At 52.3% G+C, this 23,991-nt stretch overlaps 3 protein-coding genes across 15 annotated transcripts in view; 2 read left to right on the forward strand and 1 right to left on the reverse strand.

Annotated features, from left to right (window-relative positions):
* The first annotated feature begins 606 nt into the window (after positions 1-606).
* On the forward strand, positions 607-16,527 carry POU5F1 (POU class 5 homeobox 1). 3 transcript variants are annotated; one of them, XM_046641445.1, is made up of 6 exons: positions 607-705; positions 8,341-8,373; positions 14,804-14,924; positions 15,245-15,375; positions 15,703-15,861; positions 16,045-16,527. In XM_046641445.1, the coding sequence occupies exons 4-6, from the start codon at positions 15,307-15,309 to the stop codon at positions 16,309-16,311; spliced, it is 495 nt and encodes a 164-aa protein (XP_046497401.1). In that variant the 5' UTR covers positions 607-705; positions 8,341-8,373; positions 14,804-14,924; positions 15,245-15,306; the 3' UTR covers positions 16,312-16,527. The 3 variants fall into 3 exon arrangements, with proteins under 3 accessions (XP_046497401.1, XP_046497402.1, XP_046497400.1); XM_046641446.1 differs by lacking the exon at positions 8,341-8,373; XM_046641444.1 differs by lacking the exons at positions 607-705; positions 8,341-8,373 and adding an exon at positions 10,578-12,064.
* A 1,191-nt stretch (positions 16,528-17,718) lies between these two features.
* TCF19 (transcription factor 19) lies at positions 17,719-21,507 on the reverse strand. 5 transcript variants are annotated; one of them, XM_046641463.1, is made up of 4 exons: positions 21,396-21,507; positions 20,423-20,988; positions 18,771-19,329; positions 17,719-18,501 (listed from the first exon to the last, which is right to left on the reverse strand). In XM_046641463.1, the coding sequence occupies exons 2-4, from the start codon at positions 20,658-20,660 to the stop codon at positions 18,261-18,263; spliced, it is 1,038 nt and encodes a 345-aa protein (XP_046497419.1). In that variant the 5' UTR covers positions 20,661-20,988; positions 21,396-21,507; the 3' UTR covers positions 17,719-18,260. The 5 variants fall into 5 exon arrangements, with proteins under 5 accessions (XP_046497419.1, XP_046497421.1, XP_046497420.1 ...); XM_046641465.1 differs by lacking the exon at positions 21,396-21,507 and having other exon boundaries at positions 20,423-20,516; positions 20,709-21,388; XM_046641464.1 differs by lacking the exon at positions 21,396-21,507 and having other exon boundaries at positions 17,719-18,149; positions 18,471-18,501; positions 20,423-21,388.
* A 358-nt stretch (positions 21,508-21,865) lies between these two features.
* Positions 21,866-23,991, forward strand: part of CCHCR1 (coiled-coil alpha-helical rod protein 1) — a 12,372-nt gene continuing 10,246 nt past the window's right edge. For 2 of the 7 annotated variants that reach the window (XM_046639143.1, XM_046639142.1), the window contains exons 1-2: positions 23,031-23,097; positions 23,176-23,389. In XM_046639143.1, coding sequence (XP_046495099.1) covers positions 23,082-23,097; positions 23,176-23,389 — 230 coding nt within the window. In that variant the 5' untranslated portion in view covers positions 23,031-23,081. Of the gene's footprint in view, positions 21,973-22,306; positions 22,729-22,807; positions 23,098-23,175; positions 23,390-23,991 lie in introns of those variants that run through there. The other 5 variants (XM_046639145.1, XM_046639147.1, XM_046639148.1 and 2 more) reach the window with 5 other exon arrangements.

A 23,991-nucleotide genomic window follows, 5' to 3' on the forward strand; every position in this document is an offset into this window, starting at 1 on the left:
GAAACAGTGCATTTGTTAACTTTTCTTGTATAAATTTTTGGGTTGTTCACTTGTAACAACAAGCGTGTATTACTTTTGTAATTTAAATTTTATACATATCAAAAGCTCTTTGGTAATGGTTGCACAACAATGTAAATGTATTTAATGCTACTAAATGGTACACTAAAAAATGGTTAAAATGGTAAACTTTACAGTATTTTATCTCAATTAAAAACAAAACCAATAAAACTTCTGATGTATCTTTAAATGATCTTGTGACTGAAAATGGAAGTTGGGGCTAGTCGGAGGATAGGAATTCAGACATAAAAGCTGATTTTTAAAAACACAATATTACACAGTGACCGAAGAAGAACAACTTAAAAGTCAGATTTCCGAGCCGGGATGGACCAAAGCGCCTCTCTGCGACTGCGGAAGACGGAGTCCCGGCTCTAACTAGATTTAGTCCAATGGGAGGTAAGGAAAAGGGAAAGTACCGCCTCCCAAGCAGCTACGGCCCAATGGGAGCCTCTCGGGACGCGCCGCTCAGGCCCGGACCGGGCGGGCCCAGACTCAGCGGCTCCCTGGCGTGGTCTCTGACGTCCGCGGCGCCGCGGGCTGGGGCTCAGACCCCGGGCGAGATGCGCGCCTCTCGGCCGGCCGGCCGGCCTGCTCTCGCTGGTCCTGCTGCTGTGCTTGCTGGGGCGCCTTGTTGCAGAAGCCAGGCCAGTGAGTGCGGGAGGCCGAGTGTGCGGGGGCCCTACTCCGCCTTCCAGGCCTGCTGACCGTGCCCCCACTCCCACCCTCACCCCCACCCCCACCCCTATCCCTAGCCCCGCAGCAAGAGGCTTGCCCTCCAGGGAAACTGAGGCCAAGTGCCCCCACCCCCACCGCCAGAGCTCTGACGGTGCCTCTCGGGCGCTGAGTTGTGGGTTGGCCCAATTGTGTAGACCCCCTCCAGTTCCCGCAACCACACCCTCCCCCAAACTGTGGCCTTTATGAGGCCCTTTGTGACCATTTCCTGAAGCCAGGGAGGACTGGGGAGATGGAGATTGCCAAATCTGAGGGAAGATAAGGCCAGGCGGGGGAGGTAGGGTGTCTCTGAGACCAGTTGCCTCTGTTACATTGATTACCCCGAATCCTCTCTGCCCACACTTGAACCTTGACCTTAACTCCTACACGTAGCGTGGCAGGAGATGAATAGAGAAAAGATGAATTTTATATCAAATTGATTTTTGCAACCTTTACTCAGTGATTAACTACTTCCTGCTTGTCATGAGGGATGCAAAGATGAATAAGATCTGATCTTAAAGGGTGTCAGTCTGGTGAAAAACTATGGAGCAGATTAATGCAGTCGAGTGTTATAGATGTTATCATAGCAGAATGCTAGGGTCTTGGAGCTTCCCCAAGGAGGGAGTGAATTCCACTCTGGAGGTGCAGAAGGCTTGAGATGTCAGCGGCTGATACTCGGTGCTGGAGGATGAGCAGGGTCTGGGGTAGACAAACCAGAGGGGAGAGGGCACTCCAGGCAACCAGACAGCCAGAGTGGGGTTCTAGGAACCACAGGTAGATCTGAAACCTGACTGGGGGTGGGAAGGCTCAGGCTGAATCAGCATATGGGTTGTTAGAGCGCTCATCTCTACCTTTGCCTTCTAGGTATTTACTAACATTAAACTATTGACTCTCAGCCAGATCCCTCAGGTCTTATTTTCTGGGTTATGGGTTATAGATGAGACAGGGAGGCTTAGAAGTTATATAATGTCCCTAAATTCACACTGCTGGTATGTTAGTGACTGAGGGATGTCAATCCAGATTTTTCTGATTCCAAATGCTAGGCAGGTCCGAGTTTCCCACAGGAATCAGGCCAAGAAATTGATTGTTTTTGAAGGCAGTGGGGAGGGTCTCATTGAAGGGTCTGAGGCAGGGCAGTAAAATGATGGGACTTGTTTTTGGAAAAGATCACCTGAGCAGCTGTGTGGAAGAGAGATGGTGGGAGCCACAAGGGTAATGAGAAGTCCCAGAGGTGAGTGGGTTTCGCCAGGCAGTACTTGGAGAATGAGCAGAGGGTAGGGCTTGAGGAAGTGACTCAGAAAACCTGACAGTCAGTGCTCAGGCACTGGGAGGTGAGGAGAGGAGTCAGCTCTCAAGCAGGACAGTGACAAGAGGACGAGAAATCCAGGGTCACCGGCTGCTGAGAGACCCCGTCAGATAAGGGCTGAAAAGAGTTGGTGGATTTAGCAACTAGGAAGTGACTGGTGACCTCAACAGATCAGCATGTTGTTGAGGTGGAGGCAAATGCAAAGTCTGATGAGACATATATTTACTAAGTAGAAAAATAAATTACATAACAGTAGAATCTCATTTTTTGTTTAAAAAGTGAGTTACCTATTCATGAAAAGTAATCTGGAAGAACATTCGCCAAGTTGACAACAGTAGTTATTTGGGGAGGGGGGGTTGGTGGGCCTATCACTTTCTTCGTGATATTATTCTGAGTTAGTTGGTATTACTTTTTTATCAGAAAAAAAATCAAGTAAGATATTTTGTTAATTAAAAGTGAGTAGGGGCTAAGGAAGTAGAGAAGGACAGTTTATTCTAGGGGCTTGTTTAGGAAGATAAGGAGTGAGTCTAAAGAGAGATATTTCTGAAAAAAGAGCCAATGACAACAGCAGCTATGTTTAATTACAAATATGCTTTAAAATACCTACTAGACGCTTTTTTTTTTTTGCTGAGGAAGATGTGCCCTGAGCTATCACACATGCCCATCTCCCTCTATTTTGTTTGTGGGTTGCCACCACAGCATGGCTGACAAGTGGTATAGGTCCCCGCCCAGGATCCAAAACCACAAACTTGGATCACCAAAGCAGAGCCTGCAGAACTTTAACCACTAGGCCATGGGGCTGGCCCCTACTAGGTGCTTTTTGTGGGGGGAGGGGTGTTACCTCTAATCCTCTGAGTTGGGCGTTATTTCCTCTTTGTTTCTTTTGTGAGGAAGATTGGCCCTGAGCTAACATCTGTGCCAGTCTTCCTCCATTTTGTATGTGTGTCACCACCACAGCATGGCTTGATGAGTGATGTAGGTCCATGCCCGGGATCCAAACCCCCAGCTACCAAAGTGGAACACGTGGAAATTAACTACTATGCTACCGGGCCAGCCCTATTTCCTCATTTTATACATGAGGAAAATAAGGCTCAGAGAGTTAAAACCTGGTCAAAGGCAGCACATCTCATAAGAATTATCAATGAAGTGCTTGTTAAAATAGATTGAGCCCCACCCAAACCTCCTGAGTCGGGCTCTCGAGAGGAAAGTCCTGGGAAACAAACAGCCCAGGTGATTCCTAGGCTCTGGCCAGCTTGGCGAGACTGCACTGTACCCTCCTACCTCTCTCAGGGGCTGGTGCTCAGGGCAGTTTCCCTGCTGGATAGAGGGGAATAACCAAGGGATCAAAGGGAGGCCAAGGAGTTGACTTCGAGCAAGAAAAGGGACGGCCTGCTCGGGAAGTACAGCTGTAGATGAATGTGTAGCGGATGTGTGTGGCCTTGGATTAGCCCACCATTCTCTGCGTATGAGTCGGAGGTAAGCTCTGAGATAAAGGGGTCTGGCAGCATGGTGGATGGCTTGAGGCCAGGGTAAGGGCTTCTGTGCTGGTGCATGGAGCGGAAGAGGGGAATGAGTCTTCCCTTGAGTGTGGACATTCTCAGGAAGACACTGGGCCGTGGAGGAGCGGCAGGAGGATGGAGAAGCTCAAACATTCCTGGTCCAAGAGGGTCGAGTGAAGGCAGGGAGTGGTGGGAGATGAAGGTCGAGAAGTCAGCCTTTGAGGGGCCTTGTGTGGCCTGCTAAGAAGCTTGGAAGTCATCCTGAGGACAAAAGGAATCCTTGAAGGAGCAGCAGAGTGGTACGTAGTGAGATATGTGTTTCCAGATAGGTCACTCTGATTATATCAGGAAGGACAGATTCTAAATGGTGAAGACCGGAGGAGGGAGACCAGTTGGAAAGACTCCAGCTGTAATCCGAGAGAGCCATGCTTTGGATTGGTTTGGTGAGGATAGAAAGGAATGTCGAGATCAAGAAATAGGAAGTAACAACTGGGCAGGTTTGGTAATTGTTTGAAACTAGGAGGTGTTGAGGGAGGCAGCAATTTAGGATAAGCAGCCATGGAAAGCACAGTTGCTCATTGTTTGGGAATAGCCAGTTGTGCTATAGAAAACAAGAAATCAAATGAGATGGATGGAACTCATAAGAAGTGTTACTCATAGATAAGTAAATTAGTAATCTGTGAGCCATGTTAGACGTTGATAAGTAAGTAGAACTTATTTGTGCGAACTGAGATAGGGGAAGAAGGACCAAGTAGGCACTAAATACTCATGATACCCTAAATCTGTGGGACATCTCAGGTACCTACTGTTCAGGAAGCCTCAGTTTGATGGGACAGGTGCACACTGGGTAACCAGAATTTGGGCTGTGTGATCCTTCCACCCAACTTGCACCTGATCCTGTGCTACCCCATCACTTTCCCCTTGTTTCTCACTGTGTTTTACATTTATTTAGTAAGCCATATGATTTAAGCATCTTTACTTGTTCTGTGAGCCTTTTGGTTCCGTGACCTCTGAAACACCTTCGTGGTACTGTACCAGGAGGCTACCGGGGCATCGAGGTGGTTTCCCACACCACAACCCCGTTCTGACTTGAGTAAGCAGGTGGATTAGATAGTGATGCTACCACCAGGAGGGTAAGATGAGGGCCAGGTTGTTCCCTGGTGGTACTAAGGGGATATGCTCAGTTTGGGTGTGTTGAGTTTGAGGCGATGTAGGACGTTCGGGCAAGATGGCCAACAGGTGGTTGGATGTACTGATGTGAAGGGCAGGGATTTAGATATTGGGAGTCATTACTATTTAAAACAATGAGCCTGGATGAGATCCTGCAGGGAAACAAGAGTTTCCCTTCCCACTGTTCACTCCCCATTCTCCTTACCCATTCTTTTGATGCCCTAAAAATAGTCATACAGCCTCACCTCATGGGAACCTGGTGAGACCATGTCCCCGTGACGACACCTCCTTTCCCACCATATCTTTTTCTCTCAGCAACCCATTCTCTGCGCTGTGACTTCATTGCTCTTTCCCAGTCCAGCCCTAGGCAAGCCCCTTAGGAATTCTCAGGCTACTTGGATGATCAGCCTTTCTTATGGTGCTGCAGGGAGGGCAGGTGGGCAGAGCCCCGGGCACCCTGGTCCCAGGCTAGGGATCCAGGGGCTTGGGAGAATCTGATTCTCAGACTGAAGGCCAGAGCCCAGCACCTTGTCGTCAACCTAAGGAGCATCATGGAGCAAGAACCACCAGAGCCCAGGTGATTGCATGTATGTGTAGCAGGGAGAAGGTGATCAGTACAGTCCTAAAGCTATGGAGCTGTGCGCTCATTGTTGTTCAACTAATATGTATTAAGCTCTGTGCAGGGCACTATACTGGGCACTCTAGATACGGCAACCTTCACCGAGATTCTGATATCTCCTTCTTCTTTCTGGGGGATTTCATCCCTGACATCAAATCATATTGTGTACCCAGAGGTGCCAAAAAGTCTAGATATTGGGTATTGGAAAGCGTAGGACATAAGTATAAGACTGCCACCCTTCCACCAGTCAGGGAATAGGACTAGAGAAATCCCCGTTGTCTCTAGGCTCCCAAGCCTTCTCTTCAGGTGAAAAAAATCATATCCAACTTTTCAAATCCAGGGTCTAGGAAATCATCGGCCTTTTTCTGACATAGCCACCTCCCCACCCTGACCAGTAATTATAGGAACCCTAGAGACCTGGTCAGGGTCCCAAGGGAAATCTATTTCTAACCTACATCATTTTTTTTTCATCTAGCAAACATCTGAGGGTCTAGTGAGTGCTGTTCATTGTGCTGTTACCAATAGTGAACATTACAATAGCAGCTACCATTTCTTGAATTCTTATTGGTAGGTTTTACATTAGCACCAGCGTGCATTATCTCATTTGATCTTCACTTGTGAGGCAAGGACTATTATTATCTCCAATTCCCAGATGAGGAAAGTGAGGCTTAGAGAGGTTCAGTTACATTTGCCCTGGGCATTATAGCCAGCAGTGGCATTTAGATGTAGGATTTAAACATGATGCTGTGCTGGGCCCAGGGCATGGGTCCCTGCCTTCAGGGTGTATAGCAACGAGGACCCAGTGTGGTCAGTACCATAACTGTGGCATGAGCATTGCATGCTGGGAACGCAGGAAGGAGCCACTTGCTGCAGGGGGTTGAGGGTGGGGTGCAGCATGACTTCGCTGGGCCCCTACATGACAGAGAAGGTATGTCTTAGAGCATGAGTGAGGGTTTTTATCAGTTGGAGAAGGGAATTCCAGGCATTTTGGGAAGTGGTGGGAGTGGAGGTGGAGAATGCCACTGTTTTGTTCTCCTGTAACTTTGGAGCTCTGGGGCTTTGGCATTTCAGAATCACACACCCTCCAGACCGTAGTGGTCTGTGAGTTGCGGGGGAAACAAAACAGCTGGGGATACTGGCGGTAAAACTATGATGGCCAGGACTTCCTTCTCAGCACACTTGAGTTTTCCAACTCCAGCCAAAGCAATCCAGAAAAAAAGCAGAACTGCAGATGGGGAGAAGGGAAAGGAGCAATCCTTCCTGACCCAGAGCTGCATCTACCCTCTCCAGAAATACCTGGAAGCTGGGGTGGGGCCCCAGCCTACCATAGGAGTGATAGGTGCGGACTGATCAGTGTAGGAAGGTGGAGGGGCTGAGGGCACTGCGTGGAGGGTTGGGAGAGCAAGCCTCTGAGCCAGCCTCACGCATTCCACATTACCTGGGTCCTCTGTGAGCACAGTTCCATCACTGACCAGCCTAGCCATTCTGCTTGTCTTCTCTCACACATATTTGGCCAGCCCTTTCTCCACTTAGTGTTCGAATTCTGACCCAGGGCTTAGCACCCAAGGACACTCAGGGTGGGGCGTGACCAACAGTCACCCTGGAATGCAGCGCCAGTAGTGCCTGGGTGGTGGCCCTGGCCCTGGAGTGGAGGATGATGCACGGCAGTTTGGCAAGACCAGAGGCCAGAGGCAGCAAGTCTTCCCTGGTCCGGGAGGTCTTTAGGTCTCCTTTGCCATCACACTTATGTCCTCTCAGTGTGTGTGACCCAACGAAGCCCCTAGAAGGCCCTTGGCTTCTGTCTTCCATTAGTCCAGCTAACCTAGCTGAGGGATGGGCTGCCCCTAGACCCTGAGTCCCGGGGACTTCAAACCACATGATCCCAGGGGGATAGGACTGCTGAGAGCCAGCAGTCCACTGAGATGCCCTTTGACATGAGTGGAGGCTCTCCTGCCTGGTGGAGCACCAGGCCGATGCTGGGTTTCTGCAGGACCTCAGGTGAGCAGCCTGAGTGGCCCCAGGAAAGGTGGAGTGGGGGCTGGGGGGAGTCTGGCTGGTCTGTCAGTGGCCCACATGCCCTCATCTTTCAGAGACCCCTGTCTAACCACCCCCACCCCCTTGTCTGGATCTTCTGTGGGCTTCTGGCTTCTGCTGTGGTCATTGTGGGAGCTGCAGGCACCTTCCTCTGGAAGCAGTGGAAGAAGGGCAGGACAGCAGGTATGCTCAGAATTTTAGAGCTGGAAGTGACCTTGAGGATCATCCGCAATCCCTCTCTCTGGGAGGCTGAGGCCCGAGAGTGGCGATTTAAAGAGCAACTGAGGGAATATGATGAGAGGAGGGAGTAGGTTAGGATTTCCGTTTCCTCCCTAGCCTTTGGCCTGGATTGTCTCCTTCCCAACTCACACACACGCGTACATGCACATGTATGTGTGCACACACACGTCTCTGTCGCTGTCTTCCATGAGAAGTTTTACCTCTTGAAGTGTGTTTCTCATAAGCTCCCAAGCGCTGAAAACCAAATCAAAATTGGCCTCCCAAACTCCTCACACATAACTTGATCAAACTTGGTGGGGAAACCTGCCAGATTCTCAGGAAGGCTGCTTAGAGGTGGGAGGTGGGGTGCAGGAAGGCCCCTGCCAGCGTCTCACTGAGTCCCTCCCCTCCCACCTCCTCAACCCCAATTTCTCTTCACAGGTGTGCAGAGAGAAATGTATATTCCCACGTCCAGTAAGTGGCGAGGGTAGACAGGAGGGTGTATGGGGCAGCAATTTTATGTTGGGGCTGGAAGGAAATTTAGAGTTCCATTAGACCTGTTCTTCTTTATTAGGTGAGGAAACTGAGGCACAGAAGGGGGAGTTGCAACCTCATGCTCCCTCAGCTAGGAAGTCAGAGTCAGGGCCTGGAACCCTGGTCTACAGCCCCTTGGTTTATTCCTGACTACTTCTCCTGGCTCCCCACCCTCACTATCTCCACTGCAGACTACAACCAGAGAGCTGTCTCCTCAATTTGAGGTAAGAGTGTCTGGGTTTGGGAAGAGAAGACTTCAGTGTGCAGATCTCGTAGGAGAGAACAGAAGGTCAGGTGTTGAGAAGAGGGGGTTGGTTTATAGTGAGCAGTGGAATATGTGTAAAATGAGAGGAAGGGGGATCATCTCCCGCAGTGGGCGGAGCCTGAACCCTTCTCTCCTCAGCCCTCCATTCTCTCCCTTTCTCCTGCCTTCAGAGTGACAGAACCCAGAGGTCAAAGAAGTGAGTTGCTACCCTGGTCTAGAGCAAGGCTCCGTTAGTTCCCATCTGAGCCCTTTCAGCTGGTTTTTCCAGCCAACCAGCACCCCATGCTGGAACGAGGGGATGGCTGGGCTGACAGCAGCGAGGCCACCATCACACCTCTTTGCAGCCATACTTGTCAGCCACATCTGGGGACAGGTGGACCTCACCTGCCCTCCCTTGGTCTCCTAGCATGCTCTGCAACCAGATACTTGCGTTTGTCTCTGTGAAGGACCTTGACATTGCATTACAATAAAAGTGTATGAGGAGAGTTTGTGAGCCTAGTCCTAAATTGGTTTGGGGACTGGAGGTTTTTCAGTGACTCTCTAAGACCTAGGAGAGTTGAGGAGCGAGGCCAGAGGACTCAACCTCGCTTCCAGTCTCCTCCAGGCCTGCAGAGAGCTGGCCTCCACAGAAGTGAAGCCACCTACCCTTCAGGCCTAACAGGAGGGTGACGAAGGGGGAGGGGAGCATTTCTCAGCCTCAGTCAGCCCAGAGCATCCCAGGAGGGGGCTGGCTAGGACTCCAGACAAATTTAACCTGTCATTAAGGTTCTGGGTCAGACTCCAGGCAAGCACAGAACTGACCTGGTTTCAGATGTCCCGCCACAAGCCAGGCACGGACCCAGACATGCACCCCTCCTCTTACTTTCTCCCTGGAACAGGCCTCTTGCCCAGGCCAGAAACATACCGCCTAGAGCAACTACAAACTAATCTAAAACTACAAACGGGTGTGGCTGAGTGGGGAAACTGGGGAAGGTGTTTTAGGGGCTGCTAGGAAGACAGGGGCAGCAGGGGCTCCCTGGACTGGCCTGGGGAGAGGGGTTTCTGGGAGCCCAGAGGGTGGCGAGCCAAAGAGCACTGGTGTTGGAGATTTCCTAGGCCTGCCCCTCCCCCTCCTCTGGGAGGCCGTCTTCTTGGCAGACAGCAGATAGATGCATGACAAAGGTGCCGTGATGGCTCTGTCCTGGGGGTTGGGGAGATGACTGGGGAGGGGCCCCTCCTATTCCAAAGCACATCTCTCCCCCACCAGGCCCCTTTATCTATCTGCCTTTTGGGCAGTTAGTGGCTCAGAGGTGAGTATAGCTCCAGCCCCACTGCCCTGCAGATCTTCCAAACAGAGTATTGAAATGTATGCATACGGTTAGTTGTCCACAAAGTACATACAGATGGGCCCAAGAACAGGGCTGCGTGATAGACTTAGAGGATTAAAAAATAGGCTCAAAAGACTCACAGATACCACCAAGGTGAAGACAGCTGGCCACAGTCAGGAGGGCCCCCACTGGGACACCCAGCCCCTCAAAAGGTAGACATGGAGCCACTGACCCCAGCAAACGACCCCAGACAGGGCTGAGAAGAAGAGATGCCTCAGGTCAGCAGAGGTCAGCAGTCCCACGCTCAGCGCTCTGGCCTTCCGAACTGTAGGGAGCTCTGGTCCAGAGACTTTCCGGAGCCCTTAATTCACCCTGGGGCCTCCATTTTGGGTGAGTTTGGGGAGCAGACAGACAAACATCATCCCTCACAGACGGGCACTCTGAGGGCTATTCTCTTGCAAACAGAATCAAGCACTAGGCCAGCAGCATGAGCCCTCAAGACCCTCAGGACAGGCCCAGAAAAATGGGCTCTGTAGGAGAGCTTAGGGCAGGCTTCCTGCACCCCCTCCACAAATCGCTCTCCACCCCCTCTGCATCTTTCCGCCAGCCCCCCTCAACAAAGCACATCCCAAGGCCTGGGGGTTGGGGGAGGGGTGGATGCCGAGGCTGGACGCCCGAGTCCTCCAGAGGAAGGGGAGTGGGATACCTAGGTGCCAGTGGGGGGCCATGTCTGAGGCTCAGTCTTTGAGGGGGATTGGGGGGGAGGGTGGTTGTGGAGCTCTTTTAGCCCATCTGAGGGGGATTCTGTGTGAGGGGATTGGGGCTGGGGGGTTGAGGGGCAGGAAGCTGTCCCCAGGGGAGCCATCCAGGCCCATTCAAGGGTTGAGCACTTGTTTAGGGTTAGAGCTGCCCCCTCTGGGGACCAGGATTGTCCAGCCAAGGCCATTGTCCTACCCCCTTCCCCCAGTCCCTCCCAAGCCTCTTTGAACCTGAAGTCAGATATTTCTTTCTCCCCCCGCCCTCCTTGGCTTTCCCCACCCAGGGCCTAGGGCTGGAGGCCTGGGCTGGGGAGGTGGGGGAGGGACAACACAAACTAGGTACTAGAAATTTGGGTCCCTGAAAGGGAGGCGGGGACCTGATGTGCAGGGACCCTGTGAGGGGGTGATTGAGCCCTCAGTCCAGAGAAAGGTTGGGGAGCTATCAGGCCCAGTCAGTTCAGTCCAGAGCCTGGCCCCTAGAAGGGAAAGCCGGTGTCAGTTCCTGGGTCTGGTAGGTGAGGGGGCTCTGGAACCGGAAGACTCGGGATATGGAAGGGAGGCCTTGTCTGCCCCTGGAGATGGGGTGGAATTTAGCAGGTTGGGCAGCCGCGGCTTTGGGGTAACTGAATCTGGCTGGTAATCTGGATGGGAATGCCTAGGTTCCTGGGCTGGGGGTGGGGGAGGCCAGCAAGGGGTGGGTTAAGGAATTGAGGGGTAGCTCCAGCAGTACACAATAAATGTTTGAGGAACTAAGAGGGTGGCTGGGCCCCATTGAAGAGAAGGTGCCAGGGTCTTTGGGCTCCTAAAGAACGTGGAGGAGGTGTGGAAGGGATCCCAGATAGCTCTGAGGTGTCCAGAGCCCAAGAGAGGGCTGGGCAGCCTGTTGGGAATTGGAAGAGAGGGTCCGCATGGGGGACCTGCACCAAGGCCCTTGGGGTCTGGAGAGGCACCAGGTTGGAGCCCCCTGGCTTTCCCCTACTACAGACACCACCGACACCGTCAGGCCAACACCCTTCGCCTCAGTTTCTCCCACCCCCACCGCCTTCTCCTCCACCCATCCAGGGGGCGGGGCCAGAGGTCAAGGCTAGTGGGTGGGATTGGGGAGGGAGAGAGGTGTTGAGCAGTCCCTTGGAGAGCCCTCATTTCACCAGGCCCCCGGCTTGGGGCGCCGTCCTTCCCCATGGCGGGACACCTGGCTTCCGACTTTGCCTTCTCGCCCCCGCCGGGGGGTGGAGGCGATGGTCCAGGAGGGCCGGAACCAGGCTGGGTTGACCCTCGGACCTGGCTGAGCTTCCAGGGACCTCCCAGTGGGTCAGGAATTGGGCCGGGGGTTGGGCCAGGCGCTGAGATGTGGGGCATTCCGCCGTGCCCCCCGCCGTATGAGTTCTGCGGAGGGATGGCGTACTGTGGGCCTCAGGTTGGAGTGGGGCTGGTGCCCCAAGGCAGCCTGGAGACCTCTCAGCCTGAGGGCGAGGCGGGAGCCAGGGTGGAGAGCAACTCCGAGGGGGCCTCCCCTGAGCCCTGCGCTGCCCCCCCTGGTGCCGTGAAGGTGGACAAGGAGAAGCTGGAACAAAACCCCGAGGAGGCAAGTGAGCTGCAACGGGGGTGGAAGAGGTGGCAGGGCTGGCAGGGGTGGCCAGGGGAGGGGGAAGCGGTCGCCTGCAGCTGCCTAGGCCTGGAACCCAAGACGGGAGCAGGCAAGGGTGGCACCCCAGGCAGAGAGGGGTGTGTGGCGACTGCAGACGGTCCTGAGAGCAGGGACGAGGTGGGAACTAGAAGTCAACACAAGGAGAACCGCAGGTGAGGCCAGGGGCGGCCTGGGGGAGTTGGAAGCTGGCCCGGGCTTGCCTTGCTTCCCGCCTGGCCCTTGTCAAGTAGGTTCCTTCTTCCCCTTCCTAGACCTGACCAGTGTCTGGTCACTCACCCATTACCAGCCCAGCACCAGACCCAGCTTGGGGTTTCAGCCTCTTCTCCTACCCTGAGCCCTTCTTGAAAACATTACCCTTATCAGACCCAGGATCTTGGCCTTAGAGTTAAGCGTGGCCTAAGGGTAAAAACAGTGCTTATCCCGGGGTTATTGTTCCTGAAGGGCTAGGGTGTGACTAGTTTCTGATAGAAGCTCCTGTTCAGGCCATGTGTGTGGACGTGTAGTTGGGTTTACCTCCCATCAAGTTTAGGGCTTGTCTTCCCTTGACCTCTGCCTCGGGGCCAGTGAGTCACCACTATGTGAAGTACACACCCCAGCACCCCTTGTAGGGAGATGGAAGGACCGATTTCAGCCTTAATTCCATAAGTTGTGGACAAAGAAAAAGGGGAAGAAGTCATCTCCATGCCATTGCCCAAATGTCGGGTTTGCAGAGGGATTGAGGACTTCCACATCCAGCCCCGCTGGGGACTATTAAGGCTGTGTCGCCCAGGCCTTCGAAGACACAAGTGTAAGCAATTAGAGATCAAGTACTAAGCCTTTAGGCTTCTCCGAAGGAGGTGTGAGTGGTTTCAGCCACCCCAGTAGCCCTACACTCTTTGCAGGAGGCAACTGCTGAGCCTTGAATAATAATGGCTGCCAATTGTGGTCCATTTCCTAAGTGCCAGGCTGTGTGCTCAGCTCTACATCATTAGCTCATTAACCGTCACAAAATCACCTAGGGAGGTATTATTAGCCTATTTCACGGGTCTTAACTGCTAAATGATGAAGCTAGGATTTATATTTGAAATGGGGTTTACCTTATTTCAAATCCCCAAAATAGGATAGGGAAAGCCAACAAGGGGACAGCTGAGGACATTTATAGGTTTGAGATATTGGCTAAGCAGAAGTTGGGAGTGGAAGTTAGCCTGTTTGAATTTGATGTGATGGGTCACCCTTGAAATACCTCCCTCAAGGCTTCCAGGACTGCACAAAGGCCTGGCTGCTCTTCTGCTCCCCTTGGCCGCTTGCCTTCCTTGGAGTGTCCTAGGGCTTCGTCCATCAACCTCTGCTGTGTTTACCTTTCCTTCTCACCCACCCTCAAGGCTCATATACCTTGTAGACACGACTCCCGCGTTTTCTCTCTTCTGCAGTGGTGGCTTCCTAAGCTGCTCCACCCGATCCATCACGCAGTAGCTCAAGGCCCAACCCAGTCATCTTTATTCCTTTCACATCCTCCATCCAATCCTTTGGAAACACCGCTATAATTAATTAACCTTGGAAATACATCCTGAATCAATGACATAACACCTTGCTGTCCCAGCCACCATCATCTATTCGGGAATACTGCAGTTGCCTCCCTAGTTATATTCTCACTTCCTCCTTAGTCTATTGTCAACTTGTCAACTGGAGTGAACATTTTAAAATGTGAGCATCAGATCCTTTCACTCCACAACACCTTTCAGTGGCTCCCCATTTCACGGAGCAAACAGCACTCATGGTCTACAGGATCCACCCTGCTCACTGCAGACCTCATCAGCTCCTCCCCTCTTCCTCCATCCACTCACCCTGCTCCAGGGGCCCACCCACCTCAGGGCCTTTCCACTGGGCTCTTTCCCTTTGCTCAAACATCACCTTCACTGACTATCTTAAACTTGCCACATTCCCCGGCACTGCCTACCCTGCTGTACCGTTTTCCATAGCACTCCTAACAACAGACTGGATGATAACTATCTCTCCACAATGGAATGGAAGCTCCAGGAGGGCAGGGCTCTTTGTCTACTTTTGGTAGTGGCTGGCTTATAGACGGCGCTCAGTAAGTGTAGAATTAATCAGTGAGGAGACATCTATATTGCAAAAAGATACAGTAATAATAAAGGATAATCATATTTTTAAAAATTGAGTACTAACTATATACAAAGCACTTGATTCATACCTCTTACGACACCTGCTACTTGTTGGAGGGTGTTTATTTGTGTATATGCATGCCGTGTCAGTTTATGGGGCCTTCAAGGCAAGCGTATATTGAAATGAGAATCAGAGATAACGGTGCTCTTTATTTCTCTAGTCTCAGAACTTCCTCACACTGGGGGCAATACTTGAGTCAAAAAGCTTTTGTGAGTATTAAACGGGCTAGTAGGCAGCAGCTCCCTTCATAACCTGACGGGTGTTCTCATCGAGGCCAGGGCCTGTCTTTCCATCCTTGCATGGTGCTGTGCATCTAATGGATGTGTTGCTTTCTGGGGTGAATGAAATTTGTGTATAGGTTATTTCTAGATGTGAGGTGAGCAGCCTGGAGGCAGAGATGACACCCACAGACCATTCTTGGGACCATAGTCAGGTTCTTGGGGCCCAAATGGAAGGGGGTCGATAACCAGTGTGTTTTATGTTCTAAAATGTCCTCTGCCTTTTTAAATGCAGTCCCAGGACATCAAAGCTCTGCAGAAAGACCTCGAGCAATTTGCCAAGCTCCTGAAGCAGAAGAGGATCACCCTGGGATATACCCAGGCCGATGTGGGGCTCACCCTGGGGGTTCTCTTTGGTGGGTCCCCCTCAGCATGTTCTGACCACAGAACACAGGGACCACATCTACCCTGGAAAGAACATTCCTGAACTTGGGCCTTTACCCCCGACCAAAGGAGTGAGCGGAGGGTGTTTCAGGGACCAGCTCTACCCTTACCCATAAGGAGGGTAGAGAGGGAGGGGAAAGATACCTCAGCCTTGAGTTCCCTCAAGAAGGGAAGTAGGGGGACCCTGGTGTGGGATCTTGTGAGGGCGGGAAGAGGTGGCGAGGCCTGGTTCTTGGGGTCACAAGGGACCAGCCTACTGCCTCACCTTGCATCTTTAAACCCGCATCCCCAGGGAAGGTGTTCAGCCAAACGACCATCTGCCGTTTTGAGGCTCTGCAGCTCAGTTTCAAGAACATGTGTAAGCTGCGGCCCCTGCTGCAGAAGTGGGTGGAGGAAGCTGACAACAACGAAAATCTACAGGAGGTGAGGGTGGGAGGGATGCACAGGGACCTGCCGAGTCTCAGCCCAAGTTCCATTGCCTCCATCCCTGGCTTGCGGCTCTCCTTGAGCAGTAGTCCTCAATGGGATGGAGTGCAATTCCTTAGTTCTGCTGGGAGAAAGTCCAGAGCCACTGGTCTAAACCCACACTTCCAGGATCTTCCTTTTTCATACCACCTGGCCCTGGTGACACATCCAGTCAATGCCCCCATAGCAATTTGCTCTTGAGTCACTGACCCCACCGTGCTGTTGCTCATTAGGTTTGAAGCTTGCCCTCCCATCTCCTTTATCACCCCCTTCCCACCTGCGCAGATATGCAAAGCAGAGACCCTGGTGCAGGCCCGAAAGAGAAAGCGAACTAGTATTGAGAACCGAGTGAGAGGCAACCTGGAGAACATGTTCCTGCAGTGCCCGAAACCCACACTGCAGCAGATCAGCCACATCGCCCAGCAGCTCGGGCTCGAGAAGGACGTGAGTCCCCGTCCCTGTGTGCTCCATCTCCTCCCCAGTCTCTACCTCCCTTCCCCTTGCTCTGGCTCCTGCCCTCCAGCCTCTCTAGTCTGTTGGCTTTGGGTCAAATGACCAAACCAAGCCAGACACACCTCCTGGAGCTTGGGGTTGAATGTCATTCTCCTTTGTATCTTCCACTCCCAGGTGGTACGAGTGTGGTTCTGCAACCGTCGCCAGAAGGGCAAACGATCAAGCAGTGACTATTCGCAACGAGAGGATTTTGAGGCTGCCGGGTCTCCTTTCTCAGGGGGACCGGTATCCTTTCCCCTGGCACCAGGGCCCCATTTTGGTACCCCAGGCTATGGGGGCCCTCACTTCACTACGCTGTACTCCTCGGTCCCTTTCCCTGAGGGTGAGGCCTTTCCCTCTGTGTCTGTCACCACTCTGGGCTCTCCCATGCACTCAAACTGAGGTGCCCGCCCTTCCCAGGAATGGGGGCAGAGGAAAGGGGAGAGCTAGGGAAAGAGAACCCTGGGGTTCCTACCAGGGCTTTGGGATCAGGTTCTTCATTCACTAAGAAAGGAATTGGGAACACAAAGGGTGTGGGGCAGGGAGTTGGGGGAACTGGTTGGAGGGAAGGTGAAGTTCAATGATGCTCTTGATTTTAATCCCCACATCACTCATCACTTTGTTCTTAAATAAAGAAGCCTGGGACACAGCGAGTAGATACTTTTATCTTTGGTTTCTCCTCCTCTGCTTACCGAAAAGGGGATGGGGGATACCTAATACTCCATAGTAGATATTAATAGCTCAGACCCAAATGGCCCTGAAACCAAGGTGCCATTTAAACTGCTCAGAGTCACAAGTCAGAGGGAGAGGCTGGGACTGGAGTCCAGGTTTATTTGGAGAGGACCTTAGAGGCATGAGCTTGTTCCTAGGAGCCCATGAGGTGGGGTCCTGGGGAAATTTGAGTTGAGCAACTTATTTTTGTCCACATGTGCAGTTACCATGTAGCCCGTTAGCTATTAGGAGCTGGCTTTTTGCTTTCCCCACTCTTATCTGGAAGTCCTCTGTGGCTTTATACTAGGAAATCAAGTCTTTAGATACTTCTTCTGCATATCGCCTTATAGAAACTCCACCTTGGGCTTTCTTGATACCAGCATTCACTTGGTTTTCACTTAAGGTTTTTGCCGACCCTCTCCATAAGTGACTCACCAACACCACTCCCCCCAAACCCCCCCCCGTTTTAGTCTTTTAGTCCTGGCTCTGCCACTACCTAATTGGGGCCCTTGCTCTGGGGCTGTTTCCTTGATGGGGAAAACACTTGGGTTGGTAAGTCTAAAGGACAGAAGGGGATGGTCATGCAGGTTGCAATAGAATAGGTCGAGATAAGGCTTTCCTAGTAAGAACTATAGAAATGCTGCTTCAACAATATCTTGGCTTGGTGCAAGGCTCACAGAAGAGAATCAATGTACTATATGTGAGTTAGGTCGATCCACCTGGACCAGGTCAGCATCTGCTCTAGCAGGTGTACCAGGTTTTCTCTCTTCCCGGTAGCACTGGTGAGACTTGGTAAAGTTCTGCCACCTGTATGAACTTAACCAAAACCCCAACTACCTTATTTTAATGGCAGTGGATCTGTTTTCCTTTAAACTAGAAACCTTAATTATCTGGATTCCTTTTTTCCTGTCTCCCACCTCCAACTCATACCATATATTTGCACGTTTTCAGTGAGCAGGTTCATATTTCTCTGTGCTTTGTCTGCTCATCTCTTCCCCCGAGATTCTGAATTTGTTTTCCAGACCTTACCAAATCCATTCTCCCAAGAATTGGAAAGCAAGGAGTATCAGACCCACAAAAAGAGTAAATGCCTAGGAATGAATGAAGATGCTCATTCTTTATTTGGAAATGGAAGCAAAGCTCTGAAAAGCCAGGTCATGATCATCATGGTCAGTGGCAGAACTACCCACAAGTTCAGGAAGTTTTGAGGCTGTGGTCTAGGTTTTCCCAGAATTCCTTAGGTGGTGCCATCCAAGAACATTAAGAACTCACTTGTTCAAGTCTGGGGCTTACATCTTTCCAGGCATGGCCTCTGCAATTGATGGTTGGTCTAGAACATCTGTGGTCAGTGTCCATGACAACAAGGACCTACAGCTTGTAACGGAATTTTCAGCTCACTGGGAACTTCCTACAGGCAGCAATATCTTTGGTAGGAAGCCATCTCTTCTGTCACCTTGGCCATGAGGGCCTGCTCCAGGCCTTGAATCGATATCCTTAGTAATGGACCCTTCCCCTGTAGTCATTCCCTCCTGGGAAGGCAAGGGAAGAAGGGGGCATTTCTTAGGACTCAGTGGCATCCCACTGTGTTCACCCATGGCCTGGAGGTGCCAGCTTTGTCCTCTGGTGCCTTGATGGTGACCTTAGGTTGGGATGCCTATACGACACCCTGGGCACCGGAAGTCAGCCTCCCTGGCAGCCTGGATGCTGCAGCCAACACAGGCCACATGGAACCAGACATCACAACCATCACACTGAACCCAGGCTACTGTCTCTTCTTGGGGCAGGCAGCAGCAAGGGGCTGCACAGGGCTCCCCACCCCCAACTGCAGGGGGAGCCATGGGGGTGCTCACTGGGTGCTTCCGAGGACGCCCACGTCGATTTCTGAAGAAAGTGACATAAAAACGAGGGTCACTGGAAACCTGTAGAAGCTTAGAACTGTCCCCTGGATAATCACAGAGCGAACCTAGATAGACTCACTAGACTAATGGTGAAGCTGGTTAGTAGAGCTAAACCAGGTCTTGCCATTCCAACATGTGTTCCACCTCTGCCCACCTCCCATCTCCCTCCCCTGAGCAGAGGGCCACCTCCCAGGCTGGAGCTCTAAAAATGAATAAAAAGCCAGTGAAATTGAGACAACGACCTCCACTTACCCGCTGGGTGTAAGTGGGGTTTTCTCAACACGGAGTTTCTTCCTGGGCTCCATAAGGACTGGTGGGGGGCTCTCGGGAGCCTCTCTCTCATCATCCAGTTCTGCCAACACTCGGTGAGCTGATTTCCTCCGATTCCTTGGGGGTGGGGCAGAAGGAGTGGTCCCCACTTCCCCAGGGGGTGTGGGAACAGGCAAGCTCTGTGGCCCACCCCCACTCCTGGAGAAGGTGAGGGGCTGGGGCTGGAGCTTGCTGAGGCTGCCAATGGAGTTGAGGATCAGCGTGGCCTTGGGGGCAGGGGAGAGGGTGCTGAGGGGGCGCTGTGGAGCGCCCTGGGAGGGCAGCATGGGCCGGAAACCAGCCCCGGTTCCCTCTTCTCCCCTAGACCGTGGGATGGTAATGGCAGCAAAATCTTGAGGTTTGACGCGGACTTGCTGAAACATGAAGTAGAACTCTGAGGGGCTGGTTCCTGGGGGCCCTTCAGGGCCAAAGGTCAGAAGGTCACCATCACTCAGCTCTAGCCTGTGACCCCTTGGGAGTCGGACATTATTGACCAAAGTCCCTGTTGATGGTGAAACACCAGGCAGATACAGAGAAGGACAAAACAGAAATGACCAGAGTCAGTCAGGAGTGGGGGAATCTGGCCCCGTTTGATTTGCTGGGGCACATGAGGAAGAACTTGACACCTGTCATGAAATTCTCTCACATTCTAAGTACCTCAGCAGGTGATATCAGAGATTAAGCTCCTTGTGAGCTGGGAACAAGATTTATTTTTCTTATGCCCTCCCACAGGGCACACGAAGGGAATGGACTCCTTCCCTCACTCTAGTGAGGTCTAATTGTCAGAGACACACTCATCCGGCCTCAACTCAAGTTATCATCAGCATAGCTCATCCTGTGTGGGTTCAAATCCTAGCTCCACCACTTACCAGCTATGTGACCCTGGACAAGTCAACCTCTCCATACCTCATTTCCCTTGCCTGTAAGATGGGGATGATATTCACGCTCACCTACATTCAATGTACTTAAAACAGTGCCTGGTTTGTAATAGTAAGCACTGCATGACTGTTGGCTACCAATGTTATTCAATCCCCACAACACTCCAAAACAGACCTTACAAAGACTTAGATTTTACCTAAGAGGAAACTAAGACCCAAAGAAAAGTAATAGGCCAGAGGTTTCACCAGGGCCCAGTGGCAGAGCTCAGATGTGAACCCAGGACTTCTGAGACTGGCTGTTGCTGCCCTCAAGCCAGGGAGTAAGACACAGACCAAGATCATTAAAACAATTCAGCGTATAACTGCCCTAAGACAGGAACAAGACATCTCAGCAAAGCTGGAAACTGAGTCAAGTCTGAGCTTGGCCCCCAACGGCCCCAGAGCAACCCCACAGTTTGTACTTCCCTGATGATGCCCCAGGCCCTGGATCTACCTCGCAGTCCTAGCATGAGCTAAACAGGGGCCCTCGAGGATCAGCCTGGCAAAGAATTTCTGACACAGCACATTTCTGGTGGGAAGATGGAGGACTGGACTACAACTGTCCATCAAACCTGAGAGGGAGTCTGGGAGGCAGGCAGGGTCTCTGTGGAGTCCCTTAATCATTCCAGCCCAGAACTATGACTGCCCAAGTGCAAGGCTGCCCTGCTCACTGCTCACCTTGGCTGCTATGGTCCTCCAGGCTGACCCTCCAGTCATCGCCCCAGCGCTCAGCGTGCAGCTCCGCGTGGACTCCAGAGATGAGGCCAGGCTCCTGCTGGGGCCGCAGGGCCACATCACACAGGTCGGCCCTGTGGCCCAAGCGATAGGTGCAGCCAGCTTCGCTTGGGGGGTGGAAGGTGTAGAGATCACCGCCCCTACCGCCCCCTATGCGTAGCAGCTGGAAGCAGGGCAGCATGGGCGGTGCCCCGTCCCCACCACCTCTTCCACTTCAGGAATCCGTCACCTTTCCCACTCCTGGGCGATTCATGGCTGGGCTAAGGTTACTTTCCGTCTGACACAAACTTGAGCTGAACTTTGTGCAGTTTCAGCTTTGAGCACACTCCTTGAACAGTGCAAACTCGGAGGGTAAGGAGCCTAGGCACGCGATGCAAAATTGGCTGTCAAGCAGCTTTCCAACTGAAAAATTCGGAGAAGGTCCCGGTGCAGTGCAAACCCTAACACGTCCTACAGCACCTTAGTTGAACCGGATCCTCAGGCCGCAAAATATTCGCAGAACCTTCAATCTGTGCAAGGCAATATACATTAGGCAGCTTCTGGGGAAATATACTGTAGGTGTGTGCATGGGGGGACCCTGCTTCTGTGCAATACTAACTTGTCACCTCAGTGTAATTTGGAGAAAAGAAGCTTTTTCCTGTCAGATCTGCTCATCCAAATGGAGTAATCTAGCTCGCCCGCGCCTCGCTCTTCTGGCCAATCCTTCACTCATAACTAATTAGCTTGAACCCCAGTGGGAAGTGAATCCACTGTCACCCCCCAAAAGGCAGTGCAAACGGGTCCTTACGCTCTCCAACAAAATGGATCTAAACCTCGGCTTCTCCAGGTGGGATAAAAACAGAGGAAAGTGCTCCCCAAGATCATGCAAGGCAAACCCAGCCTTTTCCCTCCACGCCCCAGCCTCGTTTCTGATTACCGCGCGGTGCAGTCTCGGAGTGATCTCCTCTCCAGGCAGTGCCAGCCTCTCGGCGGCCCCGGGACCCCTCGGGCTCCGGCCGGTGCCGGCGCTCCAGCGGCTGTTTGACAGCGAGGAAGCCGAGGCCAGAAGGGGCGCGGCCTCCGCGCGCGGGCAGCGCCGACCCCGCCTTCGGAATTCCCGGGCCCGAACTTCGCGCCGAGGGAGCCCGCCCCCGTGCCATTCCTGATTGGCCAGATCATTTGCCCTCCTCCGCTCCATTGGGCGGCGCGCTGGGAGGGTCTCTGATCTCCCGCCTTCCGCTTTTTCTGATTAGTTCACACGTTTTCCCGGGTTCCCGGAGTTGGGAGGAGCCGCCAGGGCGCGGAGCTGTCTCAACTCCGTAATTGGGCCCGGCTTCAGACACTACTGCGCATGCGTGCGCCTCTTCCCTGCCTCCTTCCGGGGTCAAACGGGGCTTTAGAGCGGCCCGCCAACCTGCCCGCTTTGCGCAGGCGCGGTCAGGAGTGGAAGCCGCGCCCGGGGGCGAGATATAGGGGGTGTGGTCAAAAGGCAGAGGGAGGGGTTCTCGCGCTGGGTAAGGGGCATTCGGGAAGAGTCGGTTGGGGGCGGGAAGGGGCTGAGCGGGGGAGCGAGGGTGGGTTCAGGGGTGCAGAGGGGAAGCGGGGCACGGGGGGCCGGGTAAAAGAACAGATGAGGTGGTCAGAACAGCCTTAGAGCTCAGGGCCCGGCAGGGTGAAGACTCAGGGATATCTGGGGCGTTGGGGGGGCAGAGAACCGGCTATTGAATAGAGAGATGAGGGTGAGAGTGAGGGAACAGAATAATTCCTTCAGAAAAACAGAGTAGGAGGGAGGGAGGGGCAGAGAAATCCCAGATTGGGGGGAGAATAGATGAATTCGGGTGGGAGAGTAGGGAGATAGTGAAGACCCTCTCTATGCTCTAGGACTCCGGAGAGAGGACGGTGGGCGAGACAGGAATGGAAGCTGAGGGGATAGTAGAGAGAAACTGAGAAGAAAGTTGTTGGAAGGGTTTGGATGAGATGTCAGGAAGCTGGCTTTTCTGCCAAGGGATCTAGGCTGCTTGGATTCCCAGGGGTCCTGGGGAGGCATCCTACCCTACATGTAGCCAGATTCTTCTGGGGCCAGGCCTGGGGCCACCACTTGAATAGGGAAGGACCCAGGAGGCATGGCTTGGTGGGGTCTGGATGGGCTTCCCCAAGGCCTTGCTGAGCCATGGAGAGAACTGTGGAGATTGGGCTCACAACCCCTGCACAGCATACCTCCTTTCTCACCTCCGACCAGGAACGGCAGAGACTATAGAAACTTGAGGAGGGTAAAGGCACTCCCAGAATCCTCAAAGTATGAGTAAAGCCTAAGAGAGCTCCCTCTCAGCCCGTCTCAGTAAATTCCCTCCATCTCATGCTTATTGTCATAGTTCTGTCAGGAACTAGATTAGGTCAAGCAAGTGATCTTCGGGTATTTCCTGCTTCTTTTGGAAAGCAGGAAAAGAGGAGCTAAGGGTTGGTTGGACCTGGCTGTTATTTAAGGATTGTGACTTTGTTATTGTAGGGGCTTTCTCTTTGGAAGGTGGCCTGAAAATTGAATTGGAGTGTCCTTGTTTCTCCTATTGTCCAGGGGAACATAGATGGCTGGACACTGAATCTAGAGACTTCAAATAATGTGGAAATGTTTCGACCTTCAGGTCAGTGGGACCTGGCAAGGGGACTGGTGATTGCCTCTCCCTGGGAAGCTGACCATCTTTGTCCTTGTGATTCCTCAGGTTCCACTGGGCTGATTCCCCCATCCCACTTCCAAGCTCGACCCCTTCCAGCTGTGCCAAGAATGGCTCCCACCTGGATCTCAGACATTCCCCTGGTCCAACCCCTGGCCCATCAAGATGTCTTAGAGAGGCGGCCAGACAACCAGAGACCTCAAGTGATCATGTGGGAACGAGGTGTTTCTGGCAATGGTCAGGAGCCAAGGCAGAGAGGCAGGTAGGGATCCATTATCACTTTTCTTGGGCTTGCTTGCCAGTGACCCTTCTTCACTGAAATAGATTCCTTACCCTATTTCAACCCTTAGTTCTATAATTTGGTTATTTTTACATAGGCAACTATTGGTGCCTACAATGCATAAATAACAAGGCAGTGTGTTAGATGCTTGGGATGGGGATAGCAAAAATGAATAAGAGAAACCCTGCTATCAAGGAATTTAACCTCCTAAGAGACTGACCAACAGCTGATCATAATAAGCATAGTATAAGGCAAGATGAAGAAGTGTGAACTAGGAATATAGACTGTGTACTGTAATATGTGGATTCATTCGGATGGAGTACATGCCATTGGAGGTGGTCATGCTATTTGTCGTGTGTTGTCTATAAAAATTCTTGACGTTTTGTGTGCGTCTTTTCCCAAATGTAGTGGAACGTCATTCTGCCATTTTGCCCTAGAGTGGAATTGCAGATGGGTCTACCTTGGACCCCATCAAAGAGGAAGGATCATGATGATGAAAGGGGAGCACTGGAGTGGGTTTCAGGAGGTGGAAATTCTCCCCTCTTTCTTCATACCTGCCTCAAACTTTTCCTTGCCCTTAAATC

This window comes from Equus quagga, chromosome 15 (assembly GCF_021613505.1).
Source record: "Equus quagga isolate Etosha38 chromosome 15, UCLA_HA_Equagga_1.0, whole genome shotgun sequence".
Lineage (NCBI taxonomy): Eukaryota > Metazoa > Chordata > Mammalia > Perissodactyla > Equidae > Equus > Equus quagga.

Bases quoted from the DNA above. Each gene is read 5' to 3' on its own strand.
- TCF19 (XM_046641463.1), bottom strand. From the start codon at position 20,660: ATGCTGCCCTGCTTCCAGCTGCTACGCATAGGGGGCGGTAGGGGCGGT. The intron at 19,330-20,422 runs GTGAGCAGTGAG...CACCATCAACAG, and splicing joins GGAGGACCATAGCAGCCAAG to GGACTTTGGTCAATAATGTC. The intron at 18,502-18,770 runs GTAAGTGGAGGT...CACTTTCTTCAG, and splicing joins ACCCCACTTACACCCAGCGG to AAATCGACGTGGGCGTCCTC.
- POU5F1 (XM_046641444.1), top strand. From the start codon at position 11,660: ATGGCGGGACACCTGGCTTCCGACTTTGCCTTCTCGCCCCCGCCGGGG. The intron at 12,065-14,803 runs GCAAGTGAGCTG...TTTTAAATGCAG, and splicing joins TGGAACAAAACCCCGAGGAG to TCCCAGGACATCAAAGCTCT. The intron at 15,862-16,044 runs GTGAGTCCCCGT...TTCCACTCCCAG, and splicing joins AGCTCGGGCTCGAGAAGGAC to GTGGTACGAGTGTGGTTCTG.